This window comes from Ursus arctos, unplaced genomic scaffold (assembly GCF_023065955.2).
Source record: "Ursus arctos isolate Adak ecotype North America unplaced genomic scaffold, UrsArc2.0 scaffold_19, whole genome shotgun sequence".
In the NCBI taxonomy this organism is placed as follows: domain Eukaryota; kingdom Metazoa; phylum Chordata; class Mammalia; order Carnivora; family Ursidae; genus Ursus; species Ursus arctos.
This window is the reverse complement of record NW_026622863.1, coordinates 2,800,025-2,826,436: the sequence shown is the minus strand read 5'-3', so window position 1 is coordinate 2,826,436 and position 26,412 is coordinate 2,800,025. Positions and strand designations below refer to the sequence as shown.

Sequence of the window (26,412 nt, the reverse complement as noted above, 5' to 3'; positions counted from 1 at the left end):
CCCGCCTTAGACTGTGAGTACTCGCCCCGGAGGCCCTGAGAGACTGTCACTCCCAGGCTGTCTGTGACAGGAGAAGGAGAATAGGCGTGCAGGCTGGTACGTTTGGGATACTTACATTTCAGGCACTTGGATCTTGGGTTTTGCTTATACTAAACTGTTTACCACAAATATAAAAACAATGAATTCATTCAGATGATCTGTACATCAACATATCTGGAGGATTCTGGCTGTAACCGACAGCAAAGCCAAGCGAGCTGGCCTGACTGGGAGGGATGACTCAACAGCCCAAGGCAGGCTGGTGTCGGGTGCGGGACACACTCCCAGTGCTGTGATCAGGCGCGCTCCTCCCTCTTGGCTCTGGCGCATCCATCCACGTCTCCCATTTTTCCTGGGCTGCTCTGCGTCTGCCAGGTGCCCTCGCAGCTGGGGCGCCGTGAGGGGTGAACAAGACAGCCACAGACCTATTTCCTGATCTCCTGGAGTACTACTCAAATGGTGAAAGATCAATGATAAAAAAACCAACAAGGACTAAACAAGAATATGTCAAATACAGGAAAAAAATATGAAAAAAAAAGGAAACAACAACAACAGAACAACAGCAAGGCAAACCACCCCCCTCCCCCAAACCCCCAAATGTGAGGACTTAGATGACCAGATTTGTCTGAGCTGAGCGCCGGGCGACAAAACGAAACCAGCCACGTGCATTCGGTAGATGGTTCAGGCGGAGAAGAGTGGGCCCAGAAGCCCGAAGGAGAGGTGCTGGCCTGTGTTTCAGATATTTCTGGCCTTCGCTTTGCTCATGACGCCTGGGGAAAGGAGCCTGCACTTAATGAGCAATCTAAATGCAGACTTCCCTTCCGACATCTCCACAGTGTTTTCATTGTAAAACCAACGGTAAAATGCTTTTGCAAAGGGAGATAGCTTTATTGAAAGTACACGCAAGGCCTACCCTCTTGAGGTATGATCGTATGCGGAAAACATGCTCAGTAAGACCCTCCGGTGAAAAAAAAATCAAAATTTTGAACACATATACATTAAAAAAAATGGAATCCCCACTAAAATGCTTACTTTGACTTTTTGCCCAGGATCAAATGCAAAAACACTTCTGTTTAGAAAGCATAGTTCAGCCAAAATCTAGTTTTGTTTTTAGGAACAGAAAACTGGAGGAAAATCCCGAGAAACACCAGGCATTGGGCAAGTTAGCATGAGCATCTCTGTCACTGTGATGCAGGCTGGGACAACTTTCTCCACAACCAGCACCTCCTACAAGACAGCGTGGTGTGCAGGGTGCTCACCCGGAGACGGGGGGAGGCTGGAAAGGCGAGGAGGGCCCAGAAGTGAGATGCACGCCACCCGCACGACACACTGGCTCTCCATCGCTGACACTAGCACTGAGCTGTGACAAGCAGTTTGCACTCAGGGGACTTGGCTTCTGCGATGTGAATACAGCTGTCCTGCTGTAGTCATACCAGACCAAGGATCCAAGGACAGCACGGTGTGCTTGGCACCTGATCCCTGCCCCCCCCCCCACCGAAATCAAGGGCACAGGCGCTCCTAACCGCTATCACCATCTACTCCCACTTGTTCATCACCCACTTGGTTCCCCACAGCCTCTAAACTACTACAGAGAAACCAGCACAGCTGTAACATCCAGCAGGCAGGCTGAAGGACCCAGAGCAAGGCCTGGACATGTCGGCAGTGCACTACTGGCTACCTTGCTACTCATCAGGAGGTCCCAGACAGTAACAGAAGGCTGGGCCATCCTAGAAAGGCCTGGGCCCAAAGCAGCTCATGCAGAAACACTTCGCCGAGTCCCACTGTACGGGCCCCTTACGTTCCACGGGGACCAGAGCAGCACATCATCACAGGTCGGAGACAGCCGAGCAGAAGTCAGGGTATGGCTCCTCTGAGCAGCCGCCTGTCACATCTCCGGCCCTCTGCTGCCTGGCCAGTGCCACCTTCAAGGTGGCAGCACCCAGGCGCAAGCCCTGCAAGCAGGAGACAGCCTGCTGGGCTGAGGCGGGGGCCTGGTAGTGGAGGAAGGCCCTGCGCTGTGGCCCCTGCCACGTGAGCCTCTGGGGGACTGCGCCCAGTTCTCGGAGGGCTCTCTTCAGCTCACTCACTCGGGTGTCCCGGGGAAGGTTCCCGACGTAAACAGTGTTAGCAGGCCCATCCTCCCCCTGCCCGGAACAGGATCCGGGCTGGTGTGGGTCCCAGGGTCTTCTGACAGTGCCCAGGGGAGGTGGCTGCAGGCTGCTGGTTCCCAGAAGGTGCCGGGGCTCATCCTGAAGGGTGACATCTTTCCCAGCCTGCCTCTCTCGGTAACGAAGGCTTCTGAGTATTGGGATTTTCCCCATCACCTCACAGCTGATCTGAAAAAGCAAAGCAGTTCCAGCTATTCTCCAGGTGTCCAAAGTTGGTCAGGAGGGAGGAGAAATCAGAGTCATACAGCGTCCTCTGCTTCTATTCAGGTAAGCAGTCTCTCTGCCATGCTGTACCAGTGGTCCAACCTGGCTCTTTGGGAAGAAGGACCCCTCTGTCTTAATCCATCACTTTGACCCCAGCCCCCACGCTGCCCCAGATTAAGTGAAATCTGGGATCCCCAGAGCCACTCTGGATTGTCTTCTCTGGACTGTGCCTGACATGAGATGGCAGCTGGCAAGCAAGGGAATGGTTTTCTCTATTCTCCTGGAGGCCCAGGACGTAGAAAACCAAAGTCTTCCTATGCGGAAGGGAAAGTAAGGTTACTGGAAGGAGGATTACACGGTCACAAGTGGCAACACCCCTGGCGACCTCCAGAATAATGGGGGTTTCTGCCTCCACGCCTGCCCCCTCTTCCCAACTTATGCCTTTGGATGGGATGGGATCTTTAACAGGGCCACCCAGGCCTCCTCCTTCTCCCAACCTCCACCGGAGGAGCATTTCTCAGGGACCAAACCTTTCAAGGTGTCACTGAAAATGCAGAAACAAGTCAAATCTGAAATAGAACACCACTTTTGAAAAACGCTTTCTAGCAACGGGTTGTCGAGCTACAAGATAACACTATACAAAACGTCTGGTCTTAATGAATAGGATTCCTATACGAAGGACATGTTTGGCCTTTTGGGACCCTGCAACAAAGGAGGCAGTAGAAGAACCGCACTACGTGAGGCGGTTTCTGATCCTTAAGAACTGGGATTGACAAGCGGGGCCCGCGAGCACAGGGGCTGCCTCGATCCAGCTTGCAGTGTGGAGGCTGAAGGTCCCAGCCCAGTGCGGCAGCCGCACATGCTGCAGCCCTGCGTGTTAGGTTGAACCGGACAATAGAGCCCGGGGCAGAACCGGCTTTCTGTCACTCTGGAAATCACACAGCAGAAAAAATACAGAAACACACTGTTTCAGTCCTTCTTAGCGATCCTCATTCTTTAGAGATGCTTTCTGTCCTTTTTTAGGGCACAAAGCCTGTAAATGGCCAATTACCAAGAGGCAGGCAATGGTCCAAACACGGGATTTCCCACAAACCTGGGTAAGTCGGAAAACAGATCAGCATACGAGTTAGACAGGTAAAACCTTCCTCCAAAAATAAACAGCTCAATTAGTAACAATGTTCTCATTGTATTCAGAATTGTATGTAACTAGAGTAATGGTTCTTATCCTTGCCAGGGTGTCGGAGACCTTTGAGAGAAGCTGGGGTTCCTTCCCAAGAACGAGTCCCCAGCAATTGTGTGTGCAATTTTCCAAACTTTATTCATAGATCTCCAAACCAGAAGAGGTACACAGGACCCAGGTTAAGGATCAGTGATTCAGAGGAAGATTCAAAGAAACTCAAACACCTAAGAACAGTCGATTCGCGTACCTTCTCACAAACTTTAAGGCTCCTTATCCTCATTAATTTAGTACCTGGTTCTCTCTCCTAGCACTAAGTGGACAATACTCTCCACCTTGGCACAGCCTTTCCACTCGGTCAGAGCTCTCTCCAAATGGACAGTGCCCTTGCTCCCAGGCACAGCCACGTCAGAAGCCTCTGCAGGTGGCACTTGTCTACCGGGGCCACCAAAGTAGCACTTAGATGCCTGGCTGCCATATACTGCTCAAAGGAAGACCTGCTCCTTCTAATGTTTCCCATTAGTGAGATGCAGAGAAACAAACACATACCATTTCTGTGCCATGGAGATATGCAGGAGATGTAAACTACTCTTTTCTAATCAAAAGGAAGTTTTCTTCCACTTGACCCTCTGCAATTCTTTTTATGTGATTCTTCCGAAGATGACTAAGCTCACGGGCCAGTACCCTAAGAGGCTCTGGTCCCAAAGATTCCTGAAGGTGATCTAAGTCCAGACAACCCAACTTCTTCCCACACCCCCATCCACCTTCTTAAAGAGTTCAGGTTCCTGTGTCCTTTCGGTGTATTTCAAAACAGATTTAAACTAATAGTCATAATTAGATTCTTTTTTGTTTTAAGTAGACTCCATGCCCAGCGGAGCTCCAGTGGAGTCCAACTTGGGGCTCAAATTCACAACTCTCAGATCAAGACCTAAGCTGAGACCAAGAGTGGGATGCTTAGCTGACTAAGCCACCCAGGTGCCCCTAAAATGGTCATAATTAGATTCTTAAGGATGTCTTAAATTACTAGATCAAGTATTTAGAAAGGATGACCAAATTTAAAATTGCAATTACAATCAGAGGAAACGTAACTACATTCTTTTATAGAAGAACTGAATGTCATTTCAGTGTGACACCAGTAGACAAGAGCAGGGAGGCCAAACCCCCTGGTAAACACCACACTTCCTCCAACACCCGCTCGGAGCTGTCTCAGCTGGGTGACCGCCCCAAGTACTAAAACTCCCATGTGCTTCTGCCTGGTGGAACCACAGGGTTCCCTCAGGCCAAAGCAAGTGTTCTTACGAAACCCAGCTCATGGGGCAAAGCTCCACACTCAGCAGCAGAAATCCACTTAAAACATGTCATATGAGGCAAAAATATATCCTTCTCTGGACATCACAGGGAGCTACTTTATCCCAAGCTGGCACATGGACAAACTATAATCAGCTGAACAACAAAAATGTTTTAACCGTGCACAGATTATGAACTAAGTCTACGGCACCGCCACACCGACACACACACAGATCTTTAGAAATGGAAACGGCCAAATACGTCACTTCCACGTAAAATTGCTCATCTCGAGAGCAGGATGTTTTTTGGGTAAGGAATGACAAAGCTTAATGTCAGCTCACGCTTCTGCACCCACAAGTTCTAAATGGAAAAATCTCCCTGTCTACAAGGTGGCTTCTGCCACTTTCCCAGCTGTTTGCCATTTCTGTGCTCTTTGCGGAGTGGCTTGGGCTGAAGGCTGCCCCACAGCTGACACAGAGGCCTCTGTGCACCAACTGGACGGGCTGGCTTCACACTCAGGACAGTCCACGGCAGGGCTATGCTGTTTTTCCTGGCTAGCAATTAGGAACATTTGTTACGTTCTGTAAGTGTGCCATGTGAAATGAAAGACTTCGCCCATCAATCAAACATAAAAAAGTATTTCTGCTTTTCCATAACTAACCATTTCATTAAATAGTATAGAGCAAATTTGATTTTCTTTTATATGCTACAACCACTCATCTCTGATGTTTACAAATGACATTTATAAATATACATCCTCTTTAAAGATTAAATGAAAAATCCTATCTCCTAGAAATACTTGCTAAATCCAATACAGATCAGAAATGTCACTCTCATGGCACCTGTGGCCAACCCAGGAAGAGATACCGGTTCTAATCTTGCCTCTACTACCCACTGGCTTCATAATTTTGGACCTGTTGCTCTTCCTGGCTCTCACTTTACTTGACCAGAAGATAGAGAGACTGGGACGGACGATCTTTAGAATCCCTCTCATTCTAAAATGCCAGGACCCATCTGAGCAGCTGCTGGCAAGGAAACAGGAACATTGTAAGTATTTCTAATGTGAAATACAACCTCCACAAAAATTATTAGTTGTCTTGCATGAGACTAATGCTTTTCATTGACCAAAAATAGTTTCAGATACAGCACTTTCAAATGACCAAGGCGAGATCATTCTATAAAGCAAGCAGGAACACAGACAGCCACTGAATGCACTGTCTTCCAGACATCATTCATGCCTTGCAGCATTTGTCTGCTCTCCAATGACAGCGTCTCTTAATGATAATAGGGCTCATTTAAGACATTGTTTTGCACATAGCTGATCAAAGGTGTCACTTATCAATAAAAAAGCCCCCACAGCGTTAGTCCTTTATAATTATGCTTTTGCTGTGGCTGCTGAAGGACCAGCAGGGCAAGGACCGCACACCATCACTGCTTCAAACCATGCCCACAATCAAGGAGATGGTTCTACTTGGGAGTGGCCATGGAAGTCACTAAGAAAAACTGTTTATTTTCTGGTATACACAATCACTTCAAAACCTTTGTCACAACAAGATGCCAGCTTCCATCTGCAAACCACAGCTCCTGCCTGTGCTATGCTCTTCAGGGGGAGGTGGCAGTGTAATGGGCCCACAAGAGCAGTGAGGTCCCCTCTTGCTGGGCCAGTTCGGAGCCGTGTGTGGGACAAGTCCATGCCCGGCAGCTCTAGGCTTAGTTCCACACCCAAGTGTCAGCCACATGAGGACGAGTGGCCCATGTGGTCCGCCTCACACACAGGCATATGCTTTGCACAACCAGCTTGGACAGTTCGGTGTCACCGCCATGCACAAGCACATGACTTCTAAGAAACAGTACACATTTAACCATCTTGCAACTTGGGTTCTCGTTTTTTACCACCTGGGAGAGTGCGGAGAATGGAGGCTCCTTGTAGAACTGGAGGCAAACAAGCCTGGGCAGAAGGTTGCCCCTGGAAAATGGTTTCAAATGTCCTGTTTTCTCTACTGAATACCGTTGACTATATACGTGTGTATTTTCTGTGGGAAATTTAGGAAACAATGAAAAGAAATCTGAAATCCCAGCTTGCAGAGATAACTATTGTTGATATTCGGATACAAGTCCATCCCATTTTCTTAACTAAGGAGAAAACAATTTTCCAGAATTACTGTGGGAAGAAGCAAGGGGGCTGGGAAGCAGTCCTTTCATCTGTGGCTTTGGTGGCAAGGAGCAGTCTCGTGGGTGCCCTGGGTCTCTCTGGAGCTGCAGCCACACCCCGCTGCCTAACCATGTCTCCAGGGTATTCTTAAAATAAATATTTCACCTTCCCTTTGCCTCATTCTAGCTCAGCAGGAAGTAATAAAAGAGGTATGGGTCTCGGCTGTCCAGAGGCTCAGCCCAGTGGGGCTGTGTGAGGGGAGCGTGTTAGGGAAGCCTGGTGCCTTCCCTGCGCAGAGGACTCCATCCTGCTGCTGCTTTCCAGGCACTCACGTGGGTCTAGCAGGCAGCCAGGCTCCCAAGCGGGATGCTTCACTGCTTTGCCATGACTCACCTGACACCTTGCAGCCCTGGGAATTGACTGGGCTGTGAGGGAGCTGCCGGAAGCTAGCTGCTGGGGACTTCAGCCACCATCAGTGTGTACTCCTGCCAGAGCTAAAAGATGCAGGCAAACGGATCCTGAGCCACGACAGATCACCTTACACATGACTGTCCACAGGCAGGGACATCTGGATTACTGTCCCAGAGACTAAAAGACCACCTGAGCTGGAAGCGCTGCCCAGAGGTTTAGGACCTGCCTCAGCAGCCAGGTCTCTTCCATCACACATCAGCCACGCAGAAATCCTGGGGAAAGCACCTTCTTTCACCAGGGTAGACCTGCTGGACCGGAGGGGAAAGGAGGGCTCAGGGAGTTCTAGGTTCTCAGGGCAGGCAGCTTGTGGATGAAATGAGGCAGTCATGGCACCTTGTAGCTCAGACATGGCCAAGTCCCTCAGAGTTCTACAAGTCACCGGGTCCACACCATGTAAGAGGCCGCTCTGAGGAAAAGGAGGACCCCACATGAACACAGGAGACACACCTTCTGGAAGGAGTGTCTCTTTCTCCTTCACTGAGAGGCGGTGAAGGGCACATGTTGTTAACAGTGCCATGGAGAGACATGGGCAAGGCCCTGTCTTGGCTCAGTATACCACGCAGAGGGTAACTATAAGGATTCTGCCAGCAGCGACAGTGTTCAGGTACATTTCTCACAATTACTGACTTGCATTTCACACCTGTGACCCCCACAACAGTGACAATGGCCGAGTTCAGCAGGCACTTTGTGTGTACTGCCTGTGAGGTCAGCACTGTCAGCACCCCACTTTACAGATAAACAAATGGTGGGGGGCTTGCAGAGGGTGCACCAAGGTCACAGTGCGACTGCGATGTGCTGCTGCAGCTTCTAACCTCACTCTAAACCACTGCCCCACCCGGTCTCCCATCTTTAAAACCACAAGGCACAGGCAGAGAAAAGCAGGAGGTGGGTCAAGGAAGCCCGCTGTCTGAAGTAGCTACAGCTGGACAGCTGAGTCCATAGCAGCCTGGTCCCAGTCAGGGACGCCACACACAACCCTGAGAAGGTAGGACAAAGGCCAGGGAGTCAAATGCTGCATAATCTTTGTGCAATAAGAACGAGTTAAAAAAAAAATGCATCACATTTTGTATGTATTTCATAACCTTCATCTGAGAGGTCTAGTGTTTAGAAGGAACTGTGATTCCATATATTCCAACAAAATACACAAGAGGCAAATTCTGGGATTCTAATACCTACACTATAATGGGTCTATGGGTAGAAAATCACAGAAGGATATGCCAATGTGTATCAAAGAGTCGATGTGAAATAATGCCATACCCTAGCACTGAACTTCCCCCACCCCTCCCCAAAACTTCAGTGGAATTCAAGGACGGTTTTCCCAATGCCGATGAAAATTCACTCTGTTTGCATACACAGCAAGGCCAGAACAGAAGCCCCAGGGGCTGGAGAAAGTCGCTGCTCTCACATGATTCATGCAAATGGAGGCCCAGGGGTGGAAGAACAAAGAACACAGGACCCCAAGATGAGAAACGGCATTTGAAAGTCTGTGATTCTCACCCAGGCCTCACTAGCAATGAGATGTTCCAGGAAGAGGGTGAGACGGTTGGGATGTGAAGAAACAGTGCTGGTCCTGACAGGCTGCACACACAGTGTGGCCAGCTGTGTCGCTGGCACCTCTAGTTGATGTGGTTTCCTTTGACATAGAAGGAGTCTCTTCACGTAACATGACCAATAACATCACCTGTTGCTATTTTTGTATTTTTGTTAAAATTAGCAGGATGTAACCATGGCCATTCCCCAAAGCAGCACACCTTTCTCTCTCTTCCTAGAGAGATCACCTGGAATCTTCCTAAGGTGGGCTGTAGCTGGCCAACGTCTATGAAGAGCTGGCCTCCGAGGGACCTGCAGCCTCACTGTGACTAGCCCCTTGTGCAGCCTCCCCAGACCCAACCTCTCAGCTGTGAGCAAATGCCACCTTGCTCCTGCGACCCGTGTAGCTGTCTCCATTTAAAGAGAAGCTGTGGAACCAAATTCCAAGGTAAACCCAAGTTCTTACGGAAGACACCAAGGGATATTTGAATATTCACAAATGGTGCCAATGCCTTCCCAATGGCACTCTGCCTACACTCGGAGAGACCCATCTACTCGCTTCCAGGTCACGTGTGCTCCTCCTCTCTGCTTTAATCGGGGCTAATCTAGAAGGAGCACAGGCCCCAAAACTGCCTGACTGTGGCGTTTGTGGGAAAGGCCCATTGTGCCGTGGTGTTTCATTTTGGTAGCAACCTTGAAGGTGGATGTTACTGGTTTTCCACGCCCAAGGGAAGGCTGCTTTCCAACTCTGACGATTCAGGTTTAAGGAGTGGAAGACATGGACCAATGGTGTCAGTCCAAACGAAGCACAACTCTCCTTGCTTCCCCAGTAACTTTGGCTGCTTGCCAGCAGGCAAGATCATAACCTACAGGTTGGCCTCTGGGATCGAGCTCCTTCTGTAGACTGATGTAATGTGTGCCACTGACTGTGCTGCAGAGAGAAGTCACAAAGACATCAGCTCATGAAGGCTGTGGGTACTGCTTGGAGAGCCAGGTCACAGCAAGACAAGCGGAACTTAGAACGGGAAAGCTGACGAGACAGTATGTTGTCGTGGCCAGGATGGTGGGACATAGCTCTGAGAGATGAAACCCGCTGGCCAACAGTATGTCAAGGCATCGGACCTCTGAGTGGACTGTTCCTTCTGCCATCTAGAAGTGGTGTCTTGCAGCAGGAGACCCTGAACCAGGCTGCTTATCAGAATCCCACAGGTTTGCAAAGGAGATTCTTGGGCCCATGCCTGGAGATTGTGATAGAGGAGCTGAGTTATCAAAAGCTTACAGATGATTCTAATGCACAGACATGCTGGGTCTAGGGATAGCTGCATGCCAAAGAGTACCACACAAGAGGAGATGTCTCTGAACTACAGGCCATTGCTGGCCACAGGACCCACCTTGGACCACAAGATTCCTGTTGGCTTTGGGCGCTCGCACCCTGTGGCAATGACTCTCGTCGGAGTGAGAATGTAGTCCACTGTTAGGTCGTGGTCCTCAAGCAGCGCTTCAGGTATGTTGATGACCTGGTCAAACAGAAGTGGGTGAGGGGGCTGATGGGGAATGTGGCTCCTGTGCTCACGGCACTGCACGGTGGAAGCACAGGGCTCACCAGACCCACGGGGATAAGGCCTCACTGCCAAACAGATCCAGCTCCGGCTGATCTCCACCACTCACAGCAGACGTGGAATGAAAGCAGAGACCAGTCTGTCTCTGTGCGTCTGTCTCCTTCCCTCCCCGCCTGCTCTCTCAGAGGGGTATGGCAGTAGCTCTGCTTGGCCCATTCATGGGCAGCACCTGGCAGTCATGAACGATGGTGACCACCGGCGTCCCCTGGCTGACAGCTCCCATCGACACCATCATGGCATATTCCAGATCAGCGTAACCTTCTCCTTTCCCAATTCTCCAGCCTAAGAGACATGCAGGGCATCAGTATCTCAGGAGGAAATGTTTCATTAGGTAGCAGTGGAAGCAGAAACTTGCACTCAATATTCCTGGCACCTCCTTAGAAACTTCCACAGTGATCCCACAGGCAGCCCTCAGCAGTGGGGTTCAGGGGCATGCTGACACTGCATACGTACAGGGGTCAGCAAACGGTGATGTGAAGCTTAAGCCTTTTAGATGTGTTACAAAAGGAAATGGAACCTGTGTTTACGTGAGCAGAACTCACATGTAAAAGCAATGAAAGAGTAGTTTTTAAAAAGACTAAGAACAAATTCCTACTAAAAACAAAATCTTTCTAATCGATTTCTCTTGGAGAGGAAATAAAAATTAAAACAGGGATACGTGATTTAAGAGGACATCACCTTGTCTTCTGAAAAGCCCAGCAGTCCCTGGAAGAGGGTCGGGTCTGGCAGCTAGTTCCATACCGTGGACTCCTAGATGGGGCCCGCGGAAGGCTTAGCTGAAGCTGCATGAGAGGCTACAAAGCAGGGAAGTCGCAGCAAGACAGAAAACATGACAGTGCCTCTGGCTCGCACGAGAACGACACATCCCGCCATCAGGAAGCCCGTGACGCGGCAGAAATTCTAACTTCCGCTTAACATCAGCAGCAGCATCCTCACCAAGGGCACTACTGCCCGTGTGTCTGAGATTCTCATCTGTCATTACCAACCTCCAACCATATGAGCGAATAAGCATAAGACAGTGAAGCAAAGAAATGGCAAAGGACAGAACAGTCCGCAGAGGCAGGCAGGTGAGCAGCAAACGTGAGCAATGACCCCCTTCCCTCACCATTAAAAGCCAATCAGATGGCACATGAACCACCACTATTCACTACTGGATTGGTAAACATGGCAGTTTGATGATTCTAGTTATTCATGAGGGAGCAGGGAGAGAGGTGCTGGGGATGTGAGGTAGGCAAACTTTCTAGTGGGTTCTTTGGCAACAGCCACCAGGATTTCAAGTCCACGCTTTGGTTCAACAATTCCTCTGCTGGAGTTATCCCATGGATGGCCCTCGAAGGCACACAGAAACTCTACCACAGGACTACACCTCACTTTAGTGCGATCCGTAAGGGAAAAGCCAAAATCAAACCCTGGTGACAACTTACATACCCATCAATCTGCACAGACGGGCAGAGACCCTGGCCAGATAGCATCTAGCAGGGCATGAAGTGCTGATGCCCCTCCTGGAAAAACAGAACCAGGAAAATCATAACCCGCACACAGAATGCAGGATATGTGTGGACTCACAGACATCTGTGTCGACACAAGGAACCGCTGACAGTGGGCATCTGGGAAGAGTACAGGTGGTGTTTTCTGTGCCATTCCAATTTTCTGCACGTGCGCATGGCGACTTTTATTGTTGATTGGGGGTTACCTGAATGACGACATTTACAGAACACTGTTTTCTTCATACACCCTCAGCTAAGAAAGAAAACTCCTGATCTTTTAAAAGAAGACTTTTGTTAATTTCCCACTGCCAGAAGAGTATGACCCCAATCCTGTCCTCTGGCCTCATGGCCTCTGGAAAGCCAACCCCAACCTACTGAAGGGCCATGCTACCTGAACACACTGCCACTTCTGTCCTGAAGTCCTCTCCTACTCCACCTCTCTCCAAAACACCCAGCCCTGAGGTCACTTCTGAGGCGCTGCCCTGCTCAGGGCCCGAGGGTGGCTCTTCTGACCCCCACCAATGTCAGTGCCGACTTCTGCGTGAAGAACCGAGCACATCACACCAGAGTTCCGCTGATTTGCCTGCTCTTCCAGCTCACTGTGGGCCCAAGGCAGGGACAACCCAGGGCTGGCCTGATACCTGGCTCACAGTAGGCACCCAGGAAACGTGTGCTCATGGGAACCCATCCCTGATGACACAGACAAAGCGCTGCAACTGGAAATACAGAGAAAGCAAAGAATGAAGCACTACAGTGTCTCACATATTAGTGCAGAGAGCTGGCAAACACCGTATATTCCAGGTGAAGATATGAAAGGCCAGTATTTAAAAACATGACGCTAAGGATTTGGAATGAATGACTTAAGAGCATCTCTTACCAACTATTTGTTGGAAAGCTCTCCTGAAGGAAGAACTTGGCTCTGGCTGGTTAATTTCCAAAGGGACAGTTTTAAGAATGTGCATCTTAGAACAGTCTTTTTTCCTCTTGGAGGGGAAGGAGGAGAGACAATGCTTTCCCAGCAGGGGGCCTGACCACACTGCGCAGGCGCACATCTATGACAGGCTGACCTCACCTGGAACTCACTGAGCCCGTGGCAGTATAAGCAGCAATATAACCAGATCATCTCCGAAGAGTATCAAGCCAGGCCTGGGGTAGAGCAGCGGAGCGGGAAGAGGTCCCAGGGGAATCACAGGGGCCCAAGTCCCGCAGGCAGCTTGGCAGAGGGCAAACAGCACGCAGCAGCATGGGACACCCTCCCCCCTCACCAGCCTGAACAGCACAGCACCAGGCCTCCCCAGGCAGGCTCGGGACACCCCGTGTTGCCCAGAGGCTGCTGCTTCCTAACAGAAACACGGTTTAGAACCTCATGTTTTTCCATTCACTGGAGATTCTCCAAAACCAACTATTTACTGACATACTACAAATAAATCCAGCTCCAGTTCCAGGTAGCTTAAGAATAGAGGAAATATCTTTCACTACCTGTAAGAGAGATGATTTCACTTTATTTTTCCTAAGAAAAATGAAAATACTGTGATGGTATTGAGTATGAGGGACTGAGTTAATTCTTCAAAATGAATGAGAGATACAGTGGTTTCAGAGGACAGACATGTGCCCAGAAAACTGAAATTACTTACCGTCATTGTTTAAAAGATCAACAGACAGCAGAACGTCAAGCTGCAGGTCACATCCAAGAGTTTCCAACTTTAATCTTACCTTTTTCAGAAACAGCAACGGACCCCACCACAACTAAGTCCACAAGGACCCTGGAATCCAAGCCCACGGGAGTGCTGTAGTTCCTCACGCCCTGTGAACACAGATGTGGGCCCGAATGGTTCCTGGGCAGCGAGCGGCTGCCCCACCTCACAGTTCACAGGAGAGGAGCACTCAGGGTCTGAATCAACCTCCTGCATGAGGCAAACTCATACCCTACAACGAACAAGCAGCATTGCGGAAGTGGCATTTTAGGAAAACCACGGCTCAGAAACCATCTTAGGATAATTTCTCACAAGTTTTCCCCAGGAAGGATGCCACTTGGAACTGATAGCACAAATGAGTAAGATGTTAAGTTCCCAATACTGAGCAAATCTATTTCTTTCCACGAAGCAGAAGAGCACAATGGTTAGACCACAGGCTCAGAAGTCACACAGAACCGGGTCCAGACCCCTCTTAGCCCTGTGACCTCAAGAGGAAGAAGCTGATCTTCAGTTTCTTCACTTCTAAGGCAGAGGTGCCACCTGCTGCCTTGTCGGACTAGTGCTGGAATGGAAGGAGATCATGGTGGTGATGCATTTAGCACGTAAGACGTGGTCAGTAAAAGTGTGAGACAGATTATGTATAAGATACTTGGGCTGTTACCTTCACGTGTGGTATCTTCACTTATGAAATACTACTTGTTCAACCAAAATGTACCAAAAGTACACACATTTACACTAACGGAGGCTTGCATTCATAGAGTAAGGAGGCTGATATGACCATGAGTCTCAGATAGCGAGGGCTACAGATCCATCTAAGAGCCAAATTAGGACATTGTACAGACAAGTGCCCCGCACTGGAGGGTCACTGCATGTGGTATTACACCTCGTCTACAAGAATGTGACAAGTCACTTATGGGATCAGTACAGGGGGTTGGTTTGGGGCCTCTCAATAGTCAGACCATAGTCACCGGCCCACTGTGCCCCACAGTGGGAAGGCCGGCTTTGCTTAATCTCACAATGGCCACGGCAGCTGGCATCTCACACCTACGGCCCACATCCTCAACCCTGTTTTAATCTGCTTGGTGCCTGGCAGCCTTGGTGAGCAGACTCCTGTGTTGAAACGCTGTCCATCAGACTTCCTCCTCCCTCCCTTGGTCAGCTTCACCTGCTCTGTTGGCCAGACAGAGTGTGAGCAGCCAGGAGTCTCCCTGATTCTCCAAAGTCTCATTGGATTCCACAAAAACTCAGCTGACAAACATTTCTGTTTGCCCATGGAGATGGTTACTGGAACACTGAGTTAGAGGATAAACAGACACCAAGATCACACAGGTGGCTGGTGGCGAGGTGATAAGGGACAAACTCAGAGACTTATCTGCCAAAAAGTAAGGCCGCATGTGAGTCCCCTAGAATTGACCCACACAGGGGCAGTATTTCTGCCACTAAGCTCTAGCAGCGTAAATAATGACTGCACCATGACGCACACCTGCACATAGACGTGGCTCTAAGAGCTTCTCTCCCCTGTGCCATCAAGAAAACGGAAATGTCCTTTTCAGGTTCCAGTGTCTCATGTGCTGACAGAGCCCAAACTCCACTGCTCAATCCCCAGTGAAGTTCAGTCATAAGAGCTGGTCCTGCTCTACCCTGGGCCCAGCCACTTTCAGGGACACGTGTAAGGGACAAGCCAGTGCCAGTGCATCACAGGAACTACTGCCAACACAACGTGGCGGTCACCTTTCAGAGGGGAGGAGATGCTGTTAAGGGAGACACAGACCCCTACACCCACCACAGGCACCTGTGAGGGACCCTTAGATACACTGACCTAGACCTCAACCCCAGGAAGGCAACTGCTGGGACCGTCCCAAACCTATGACTTCTGAACCACAGAACACACTCCCTGCTGGCTCTGGGTAATGTGAGCTCTCGTCTGTGGCCCACATGTGCCAACTGCAGACGATCACACAGTTTGCATTTCTGAACACCAACCAGAACCGTGATTGTCTCTTATTTTTCTTTTATTTTCCCTTTGCACTTTTTTCTACACATATTTCACTTTATTACACGTACTTTTGAACGCTGTATCAAATTCTATTTTTGAAATAAGGTTATCAATAAATAATAATAAACATTCAATTTTTAAACATCAGACTTAAGTGGAAAATCTTTTTTAAAAAGGAGTATCTTGATGCCCTATTTTTTACTCCCAAAAGATCAGGAATTAAATGACCTGCATCTAGGACTCTGAAAAAAGTCACCAAATTCTATTTCTTTATCTGCAAAATACAAGACAAATCCCACCACAGGGCACCTGAATGTAGTATTTATAAACTTCAGTTTTACTACATCGTAAACACTCAAGAAAACCACATCACTGAATCACTAAAGCCATTATTCAGAACTGGTGAGGCAATTTCCAATCCAAGTATTTTGGAAATTCCTCCGAGTCCCCAGTTGCTCTGGTGGCACTTAAGAAAAGGCTATGGGCCACCAGACTATGGCACAAGTTAACACGAGAAGGCACCAGAGCACCAGATAACTCATTTTCTCTTCATTTTGAATAGAGAATATACAATCTGCCAACTTGGTGCGAAACAGAAACCAGGTGACTCAAACAGAACACACGCATTCATGGTTTTTCTACTTGGCTCCTTCACGGATAGGATTGCTGAACACTTTCCCATCTCTACTCATCTGGCTTTGTGAAAAATGAATTTCAATTCTGTGGTGTATTTTATGCGTTCTAACTCACCAGAAGTCTCGGCTGAGAACAGCGCTCTCCTTGGGGGTGATGCTGCCTCCTGCACTTACCTGAGAGGTGGCACATTTTCTCAAGATGTCTTTAGTTGCCCCGGGAGGTGGTGTGATCTTATTAAATAACCCCGTTCTCAGTCGTGGTGTTGGGACCAACAATGTTTTTTTGCTCTTTTAAAAAAAGACAATCAATAAATTACAAATTTAAACATAGGAAATTCCTTGCATACGTTAACATTTCAGGGGCAGAAGTAAGTTACTATTATTGGCATCTTTTGGTGTGTACCAAGGAAATGACTTCTTTGCAAACCCAATTAAATGCATGGTGTTCAATCTTACTCAGGGCCAGTACTTTACCCCACTTAGGATGAAGGGGCAGTGCGTCGTCAAACTCCTGAGTTCTACTTTACTTGCCGCTCAAAATCACTAGATATACAATGACAGTGTAAATCCAAAGGAAGGTCCATTCTCATTAGAACTCCAACGAGGACCTTCCTGTGTCCTCCCCTCCCAGCTCACACACTACACTCACCATGTTTTGTTTTTTTTAAGATTTATTTATTCAAGAGAGAGCAGGAATGGGAAGAGGGGCAGGCGGAGAGCAAGGAGCCCCATGTGAGGCTCAATCCCAGGACCCCAGGATCATGACCTGAGCCGAAGGCAGATGCTTAACCGACTGAGCCACCCAGGCATCCATAATGCTTTCATTTGAAACCTGCATTTCATGGTCTCAAGCCTTCATAACCAGTTTGCTTTCAATAAGTTCCAGTCTCAGAGATTAGTACTCATTATAATCGATATTTTATATTGTCCTGAGTCCACAGCCCCTTCTATTTTGTTCCCAAACACCTTGGTGGGAGTCCCACAGCAGGGATTCGCAAACTGCAGGTTCCCAACCAGAAGCTGCAGCCCCTGGGCACCTGTGAGAAAGGACCAGAAGCTTGCGGGGGGAAGGGGGGGCAGGCACAGCAATCTGCTTTCACAATCCTGCCAGGTGATTCTGATGCCCAGGAAAGTTCCAGAACCACTGCCACAGGCATCCCTGAAGATTTTGCCAGGGCAGGCCATAAGTCAATTGTAAAATTACAAAATCTTTGGTGTAAAAAGAGTATATTTCAGTTTTTGTGCAGGAGATGACAGCCTGAGACAAATATAAGACCTGTAAAATCACAGGTTGGCTTCCTTAAGGCCATGAGAGAAGAAGTATTTCAACACAAGTCATGATCATGTGCTCTTTCCTTTGGAGTGTGAAAGAGGTTTGGGGGCACTAGCAGTCTGAAGATTCTGGTGTACTGTGCATTATGCTGGTTACTCCCTCTTTTCTGGAAGCTGCTTGTACTTTAGAATCACCTGGGGAGTGGGAGTGCAGACCCACTCGAAGCATCTGATTCAGAACCTGACATCAGCAACAGATAATTTTCAAAGTTCCCTCGGTGGTGCCAACATGCAGCCAGGGCTGGCAAATGCTGGCCTGGCCAGTGGTTCTTAAGGTACCATCAGGGTGTCTATTAAAAACAGACTGGAGGGGCGCCTGGGTGGCTCAGGCGATTAAGCATCTGCCTTTGGCTCAGATCACGATCCTGGGATCCCAGAATCAAGCCCCACATCAGGCTTTCCGCTCAGTGGGGAGTCTGCTTCTCCATCTCCCTCTCCCCTACTCCTCCCCCCTGCTCATGTGCACTCTCTCAAAACAAACAAACAAACAAACAAAAACAAACAAAAAAACCTTTAAAAACAAAAAACAGACTCTAGAAACCTCCTGAAGGTCTGGGATTGAGCCAGGAAACTGTGTATCTCCAAACCCGGGCCACTGTGTCCCCAGGCATGGACTACGGCCATGTGCATCAGGGTCCCTGCCTACACTTAGGTGGTGCTGTGGATCATGCAGGTTTACCTGCTTCCCACGTGATCTTAAACCACCAAAATTTGTTTCCAGAAACACGGAGGAATCTGTAGCCCTAGAACGCAGGGACCACACACATCTTATGTCTTTTTCACCACTATATCCCTGTGCCCAGCAGAGAGCCTGGAATACAACAGATTCTCAAAGCTTGGCTTTCTTTCTCCTGAATAAACAAAGAGACAGTGAGGACCCTGTTATTCCATCCTGCTACCTGGCTGCGGTCCTCCTACAGGATGTCTTGACTAATCTCCCACGCACTCAAGGCTTTGATTTGTGCTCTGATGGGCTGACTGGTAAGAACCTCATACATGCAGACAGCCGGCTCTGGAGTCACAGTGTGGGTTGGAATCCCAGCTCCATCATTACCAAACAGGGGACTTGGCCAAGTCACTTGACCTCTCTGTGTCTAGCTTATGCCACGTCATATGGGAACAGAGATCACTCCTACAGGGCTGTTGGCTGAATGAAATGAGGTCATACGGTGCAGTGTTCAGACAGAGTTTTGTCCTCACACAAGGCAACCACTCACTTCGGGCTCTTCTCTGCTGTTATTATTTCCTCTACTTCATTAAAGTGAATTACTGACTGGGAAATACAGCTGGCAAGAAAGAATGCTTCCAGAGGGCCTGAATAAGGTGCTCCTCTTGGGGCTGAACTGCAATCAGCAAACAGAATGATCCCCTACACGCAATCCTTGAAAGAACCAGAGGAGGATTCCTCCACCCTCCTCATTCCCTGTAAAATCACTTTCTGGCATTCTCTTCTCCACACAGGCTGCAAGGTGCACTGCGTGACCAGGGCCCCCCAGGAGCTGTGGGAAAGCTGAGTGGCGACACAAGGCATGGTCACCTAAGGAGGAATTCCGAAGATCTGGATTCACCTCATCAGCAGTAAGTTGTCTCAGCAAAAGCAGCAGCAGCTGTTACATTAAATCAGTGCTGATATACGGATGTTACTGCTTGTACGGTTTTGTTTGTACTTAACTTACAGGTTTACTGTGGTTTTACAGCTGCATTAAGAGCTATGAACATTTACATTTATACCAAGTTTTCTGTTTATACTCATTAAATTAAGTTAGTGAATTTAAAGCAACCCTGGGGGAGTTTGGCTGGTTTTTTTTTTTTTTCCCTTGAACAGGGGCCTATGTATGTAAGTTAAGAAACACCGTTCTGATTTATAGATTTTGGGGACTCCACCAGATTTCTTACTCACGGGTTATCAAGTGTCAAAGAATTATAAAAGTAGCAGAAGGAAATAAACATAACCTTTCCCTTCTGATGAAACAGATCAAAGAGTGCCTCAAGATCATCGTTTTGAACGTCCTTTATCTTTGAATTTAGGAACATTCATGACCTCTGACAAACAAATGAAAGACTTCTGGACTGTTCCTGGAAAAAAACAACTCCAAGGGTACGCTCTGTGTGGGAGGGAGTTAGAAGCACCATCCTTCTAAATATAGGAGCTGCACACATTTGCCAGTGACCGGGAGAATGCATTTTATCAGTGGCCGGGGCTCTGGCTCAGGAAAATGGGATTACCTGCAGCGCCAGCAGCCGAACACCTTCCAGCGGTTTATCCGGGTCCACTTTAACTTCCTGCGTTCTGGCAAAAACTTCTAGGTCTCTGATGTTTTGGCAAGCCAGATAAGAGCCCTAGTCAGGCAAACAGACAGAGCTGCACTTACGTCGAGGACGAAGAAGCGGGCATTTGTCTGGGGGGCATCGGGGTTGACTTTAACGGTTCTGGCCGTTGTGAAAGCTTGCAAGCGTGGGAAACGCTCAGCAGCACGAGAAGCACCCTGTTTTCAAATGCAATTGCACATTACTGACAGGACAGCACGATCCTGGGCCTACTGCGTGCGTGAGCAGATTGGTCTAGCATCTTACCCAGACAAGTGGGGTGCACTAAGTATGAGACAAGATCTAGGAGTCGCCCAAAGAAGTCTGGGAAAGCAGTCAGGGTAGAAAGGGGCTAAGAAACCTAGCCCCAATTTATGTTAAACCAAAATAAAACATATATTCAAAAAGGTGTAGAAAGTGTATAGTATGATGAATTTTCACAAAACGAACACACCTGTGTAATAACTGCCTAAACCAGGAGTATATTACCATTAACCCAGCATTTCCATCCCTCTCCCAGCTGGCTCCTTTTTAAACATTTTTTACTGATTCTGGCCCTCTTTCTCTTTTCCCTGTACTCCATGTACATTTCTCTCCCTGGGATAACAAGCACTAAAGCAAAACAAAGTAGCAACAAACACATATAAAAAGAACAGTTTTAGGGGCGCCTGGGTGGCGCAGTCGTTAAGCGTCTGCCTTCGGCTCAGGGCGTGATCCCGGCGTTGCGGGATCGAGCCCCACATCAGGCTCCTCCGCTATGAGCCTGCTTCTTCCTCTCCCACTCCCCCTGCTTGTGTTCCCTCTCTCGCTGGCTGTCTCTATCTCTGTCAAATAAATAAATAAAATCTTTAAAAAAAAAAAAAAAAAAAGAACAGTTTTATAAAGGTACAGGATGGCCTCGGAAACCAGTTTAGCTGAAGACTGGCGAAGGGTGGGAGCTTGTTTCCAAGAAGCCAGGCATAGGGAGAGAAGTCCAGCCAAAATGGGGGATGATGGCAAGTAAACGAGCCACACGTGCTTTGGGCCTGATAGAGCAATCAGTGTATTTCCAAAAAGCACTTTGTTTTCCTTGTGGAAAACATGCATGCTGAAACTATGAGCTGTGTATGTTTGCTCCTTCAAGCAAATTTGTTTCCTATGAACAGTGTCATAAACAGACATCTTTGATTACCTTCTATTCTGAACAGTGCGGAAACTGAGGCCTGGAGTCCATCAGAGACCAGCGAGGCCTTCCTCTTTCCAAAGGCAATGGCCGGGGCCCCCTCTCAGAGGGCATCCCTCCTTGCTATTCTTAAGGGAGCTAATTTTCAGCAAAGGGACCACCTAAATAACGTGCTTGCAGCCAGGACGGATCTCTTACTCCCTGTGAAGGGATGAGCAGTAGCTGTGGCGTCACCTCACGGCAAGCCACGACCAACCCACCAAACCTGCACAGACGAGCAAGAGGCCATGAGTGAAGGTCAAGGAACACAGACGAGGGATATCTCGAAACACAAAGGACATGCAGACCAGTGGTGTGGATTTTACACCACTACTCAACGTTAGCCCAACTCGGATCCACCACGAAGCAGGACAGTAACTGCATTACTAACTCTCTCATTTAGGAATAGCCTGTTTTCCTTTTGAATGCTCCAGGAATGCTTCAGTACCTTGAAGTTGGGAATCCTGTGATGAACAGGCCGGGGAAAATCAGCTAAATTTTGTGATTCCATGTAGTCCCAAATCTGTTCACGAATGTCCTGTTTGGAAACACCTATGGCAACAAAGAGTGGGACTAGTTAATGCAGCAGAAAGGAGTCCTGCCTCAGGCGCAGGCCTGGTGCTGCTGGGGGCCTGCTCCAGTTGCACCCTCAGCACGCCATCACACCAGACCAATCCAGGGCTTCTCAGCTCTACAGCAAAAAATCAGGGTTAGTGATAAACTCACAACAAATTGCTAAAGTCCAAAAACAAGAGTAAATTCAAGACAACCCAGGTGTCTGACCGAGCTCTACTGAGCTGCAGCAGCAGGAGCGGCAGAACAAAATGTAAAGTGAGCCACATACCCAAGCATTCCTCGGGTCTTTGCTTGGAAACGCACATTCTGTTCGGTCAAGGCACTGGAGTCCTCAGTCCAATTAGTTTCGACACAGCTATGATTAGTGCACGCAGACTATAAATCCAGAAAGCTTGCCTTAAACCTAAGTGCTTTGTAAACCACCTATTATTTTGGATTACCAATTACAATCCCCTTTATTAGTATAGTAATTTCTCATTCTATACCCAACTTTAGAAGCATATTTTTTGGCAGCAAACATTCTTTAACTATTTGATAGGAGCAGTTTTAATAAAATGTTCATTAATCATGTGTTCCTCTTGGGAGCGGAGAACTATAAAAAGCAGTTTCCAATTAGGTAGAAAAACATAAGACCAGCACTTTCACAAAGACGTATTTTTAAAATATTCACTGAATTTTCATTTTCGTTGGTCTTAAAGGATATCCTCATACTTGTACAGAAGTCTGTTTCACATCACTTTACCTACTGATGTTTTTGTAACAATCTGTCATGAAGCCAGCAATGAGAATCATGAGGCAAGGAACTCCCCATGAGGAGTTCACTCACTCACTGGTAAATTCTCAACACCAACCTGCCCTCCCTGCCGAAGCTGGCAGTGAGAGCCGACCTCTTCCTTTCAGAGGACTCGGTGTTCACGGCAGCCAGCTGTGCGGTTCTACACGCACTGTGTGGTCGGGGCACCTCTCAGCATCTGAGTGGGAAGGAGGGGCAGGTATAACCTCAGGTCCTCAGTCTTCCTTAAATGAGTGCAGGACATTGAAAAGCAACCCAAGGGAGCAGCCCAGGGCCAGAGACAGCTGGGAATCACCTGGATGGGTGGTGCAGTGGGGCTGGCAGCTGGCTTCTCACCAGACATTTCTGCTTTGTGTGGCTTTGAATCATGTGAATCAATTATATTCTAAAAGTTTATTTTTCATAAACAGATTTTGAAAACATGCAGAGGGAACTATATTGACAAGCCTCTCTCCCCGCTGCCTGCTGGGTACCAGCTCCCTTTCCCCAGGGCAATCAGCACACCCGTTTTTCCTCCTGAATTCCTCCCTACCTCTGGCCCACACAGAAGACACTCCCTGGCATGTCCTTTACCTAAGGTGGTGCACTACAGAGCACACACTGCCCTGCACGTTGGTGTTCTTGCCAAACAGCTTGCAGATCAGCCCAGGTGGTATACAAGAGTACCTCCGTCCTTTTCTGAAGTTGCACAGTGTTCCAGTGTAGGGACAGGCCAAAATTTACTCAGGAAGTCCCCTTCTGAAGGGCAACAGGTGGTTTCCAATCTTGTTACTTCGTCGCCTGCCCATTTTACCTTAATTTGGTAACCCTCCACATGTAGTTCTAAGGCATAAGGGCCAAGAGCTAAAGGCTTCCACTAGCTACGCCCTCTGGCTAGGCCTGGATCTCCTCGGCATGGCATGCAGCCCAGTCCCAGAGCCTCTTGGAGCTCACTACAAACACCGCTGGTGCCTCCTGCTCCTAGCTGTGCTACTAAGCCTCTCCAGAAATCAAAACTCCAGATTTGGGTGTGCTTAGGGAACACACATCTGTAAGATGCAGCCTGTGTAGGCCCACACAGCCAGTTTCCAGCACTTGGCTTGTTCTTTCCTGCTGGGAGCTCTGCACTGAAGGTGTCTGCTGCCAAATCTGCTCAGCTCTCTGTCCCTTCGACAAACCCTCACTCTTCAAGGCTCGGCTTCAACACCACCTCCAGGAAGCTTCTCCTCCGCCTTCTGCTCCACTGCCTGGGGATCCCTTGGTCACAGGGTCACAAGGAGCTCTGGCCTACAACGCCCTGCTGCCCACTTCAGCCTCACCTCCTATCACTCCTCTCTGTGGATTCAAAATGTGGCTCAAGCACTACTACTCCCTGCTTCCACACACCTGCCTACCTCTTTCTGCCTTTCAGGCCTTGGTACCTCCTCTCCCTTGTCTGCCTGACACTCCACATCCCACTGGAGGTATTTAGAGTGCCCAGTCACAGGCAGCTGTCCCTCCTTTAGGAACCCAGAGAACCCGGTTTTTTTCCAAACACAATTATGTTGATACAACTTTAAGGTTCTTACACTTACTACTTTCACTAATAATCCATAGGCGCTACGATATTCCCAACACCATGCAGGATACTGTGTGGGCCACAAGAAATGTAAGAAATTGTGGTCCTCGCTCTGGAGAATCAATCAATCACAAACATCTGAGTGACTCCCATTTAGAAAGCAGTAATGCTGATTGGGAGGAGCAGGGAGAGTAAAAGGGCACATCCTTGCCCTTGGAAAAGTTATAAAAACATTGGAAATGATTAGGATAATAAAAGGCGACCTATATTTGTGTGAAATGCCTGAACCCTGTTGTGTAATTGCCTATTTACTTCCCTTAACAGGTTGTGGGCTCTGTCAAGCCAACGAGGGTCTCACCCATCCTTTCACCTCTAGCTTTGAGCTCAGTGCCGGCACTCGGCAGGCATCTGAATTAGCAGCATCTGTGGACGGGCTGTTGACAGCTGCACACTGGCGAGAGCAGAAGTGTGCTCCCCGTGGTGGAACCTGGCTTTAACAGACTCCGGCTCAACGTGGGCTTCAGTACTGGCCATTATCTTTGCCAAGCAATCCCGCAACAATCACCAAAGCTCTTCTCCACAGAGGCTGACCTCCTAAAGCCCAGGGGCCATGAAGCAAGCCTGGGCAGCGCCTGGCACAGCGAGGCCTTGGAAAGCATTTCAGACGACAGGGATTAAGCGGCCCGGCGGCTAAGCTGGTTTCCGCTCCTGCCCCACCACCAGCTGTAAGCCTCAGTCTCCCCGCTGCACCGTGGGGCTGCTAATGCAGATCTCACAGATGGTGCTTACGATCGGCAGGGGCCCACGGACACCACCATGCGCACGGCAAATAGCCCTCGTTCTCTTCTCCCCAGGACTGTCACTCCGCCGGCAGCGTCGGGCATCAGGGTCCGAGACCGCCGCGGGTTGGACCCCTAGCCCCGCTCAGACCTCTCCGCGTTCCCGATCCCGCCTGTCCGGTGATCCCGCCCGTCCGTAAGGTCCCCCACCGACCCCTCACCCGCCCGCCTGCCCCTCAGGTGGGTCCCCGGCGGCCCCTCACCCGCCCGCCTGCCCCTCAGCTGGGTCCCCCGGCGGCCCCTCACCCGCCTCGGCCCCTCACTCGCCCGCTTGCCCACCGCTTGCCCCTCAGGTGGGTCCCCGCCAGCCTCTCCCGCGGTTCCTTACCCGTCCTCAGCTCCATGGCTACGCAGTCAGTGAGCGACGCCTCCAGTAGCCGAATCCGGCGCGGAGTGACGTCACCCGCTCGCGCGCTCTCCCCGCGCCTGCGCGCTGACCGCGAGGCGGGGGCGGAGGCGCGGAAGCCTGGAGGGCCCAGTCCGGGGCGCGCATGCGCGTGCGTCTCCGCGGCCAGGGTGGAGGGGCTTGCCGGGGGAGGGGCTTGCCGGGGGAGGCTGGTGTATTCGTGGAGCAACTCAATGTTGAGCGCTTGTTCCCAGGGGACTTTGTGCGGAGCTGAGGCTACCGAGGTGAAGAAGCCCCTGGCGTCTCCAAGCCCACCGCCGATTCCAACATACCCCATCTCCTTTTCTGTCCCTCCCCCCCTCCCCCCGCAGAGGCCCCCTCCTCTGGAAGCCAGTCTTGATTGCTCCTCCAAGATGTTTTTTCCTCTCCTCAGAGACAGACCAAGCGCTCGCGCTTGGGTGTGCGTCTTCCTCAGCTGTGGACACTTTAAAATGCCAGGTTGTAGGGGCACCTGGGTGTCTCGGTCCTAAGCCTTGGACTCGATTTCAGCTCAGGTCATGATCTGATGATCTTGGGATCGAGCCCCGTGTCAGGCTCTGCACTCAGCGTGGAGTCTGCTTCAGAGTCTCCCTTTCCCTCCTCTCTCTCTCTCTCTCTCAAATAAATAAATAAAATTTTTAAATAAAAAAGTAAAATGTCCAGTTGCTGGAGTGGGATTCACTGCAGGTGGGATGGTGACCAGCCTGGTTGCTGGATGAGTTGAGAAATACCCCTTGATTTTACCGTGGCCTCTGGATCTCCTAGGTACTGGAGGAACGTGGCAGCCTACCTTTGCTGGGTTGTATCATTCCTTCAACACGTAGGGTGTTGTCAGTCTAGGGGCTGGTGGCTGGGGAGACAGGGCTGAATAGACCCCGCCCAGTTGGAGCCCTCTCTGGGCTCCACTCCAGTAGGAGAGAAAGAGGCACATTCAGGCTTTAGGAAGATGACCCCTCCTCCCAAAATGAGGCTGTCAGAAACCAAGT

General features: G+C 49.4%; 1 protein-coding gene across 3 annotated transcripts; it reads right to left on the bottom strand.

Moving 5' to 3' along the window:
* Positions 1-903: 903 nt before the first annotated feature.
* MTHFSD (methenyltetrahydrofolate synthetase domain containing) lies at positions 904-25,446 on the bottom strand. 3 transcript variants are annotated; one of them, XM_026494648.4, is made up of 8 exons: positions 25,370-25,446; positions 21,745-21,848; positions 20,015-20,128; positions 16,631-16,744; positions 13,845-13,935; positions 10,814-10,926; positions 10,417-10,542; positions 904-2,372 (listed from the first exon to the last, which is right to left on the bottom strand). In XM_026494648.4, exons 1-8 carry the CDS (start codon positions 25,383-25,385, stop codon positions 1,863-1,865), a joined length of 1,188 nt encoding a protein of 395 aa, XP_026350433.1. In that variant the 5' UTR covers positions 25,386-25,446; the 3' UTR covers positions 904-1,862. The 3 variants fall into 3 exon arrangements, with proteins under 3 accessions (XP_026350433.1, XP_026350434.1, XP_026350435.1); XM_026494649.4 differs by lacking the exon at positions 20,015-20,128 and adding an exon at positions 20,161-20,274 and having other exon boundaries at positions 25,370-25,439; XM_026494650.4 differs by lacking the exon at positions 20,015-20,128 and having other exon boundaries at positions 25,370-25,439.
* Between the last annotated feature and the right edge of the window lie 966 nt (positions 25,447-26,412).

What these genes read in the sequence shown, in the direction of transcription:
- MTHFSD (XM_026494648.4), bottom strand. An exon ending in GAAAATGTGCCACCTCTCAG is followed by an intron (nt 13,936 to 16,630) that starts GTAAGTGCAGGA and finishes CTGTGTTCACAG; the next exon opens with GGCGTGAGGAACTACAGCAC. An exon ending in CAGGAATCTTGTGGTCCAAG is followed by an intron (nt 2,373 to 10,416) that starts GTGGGTCCTGTG and finishes TTGCTTTTTCAG; the next exon opens with ATCAGCTGTGAGGTGATGGG.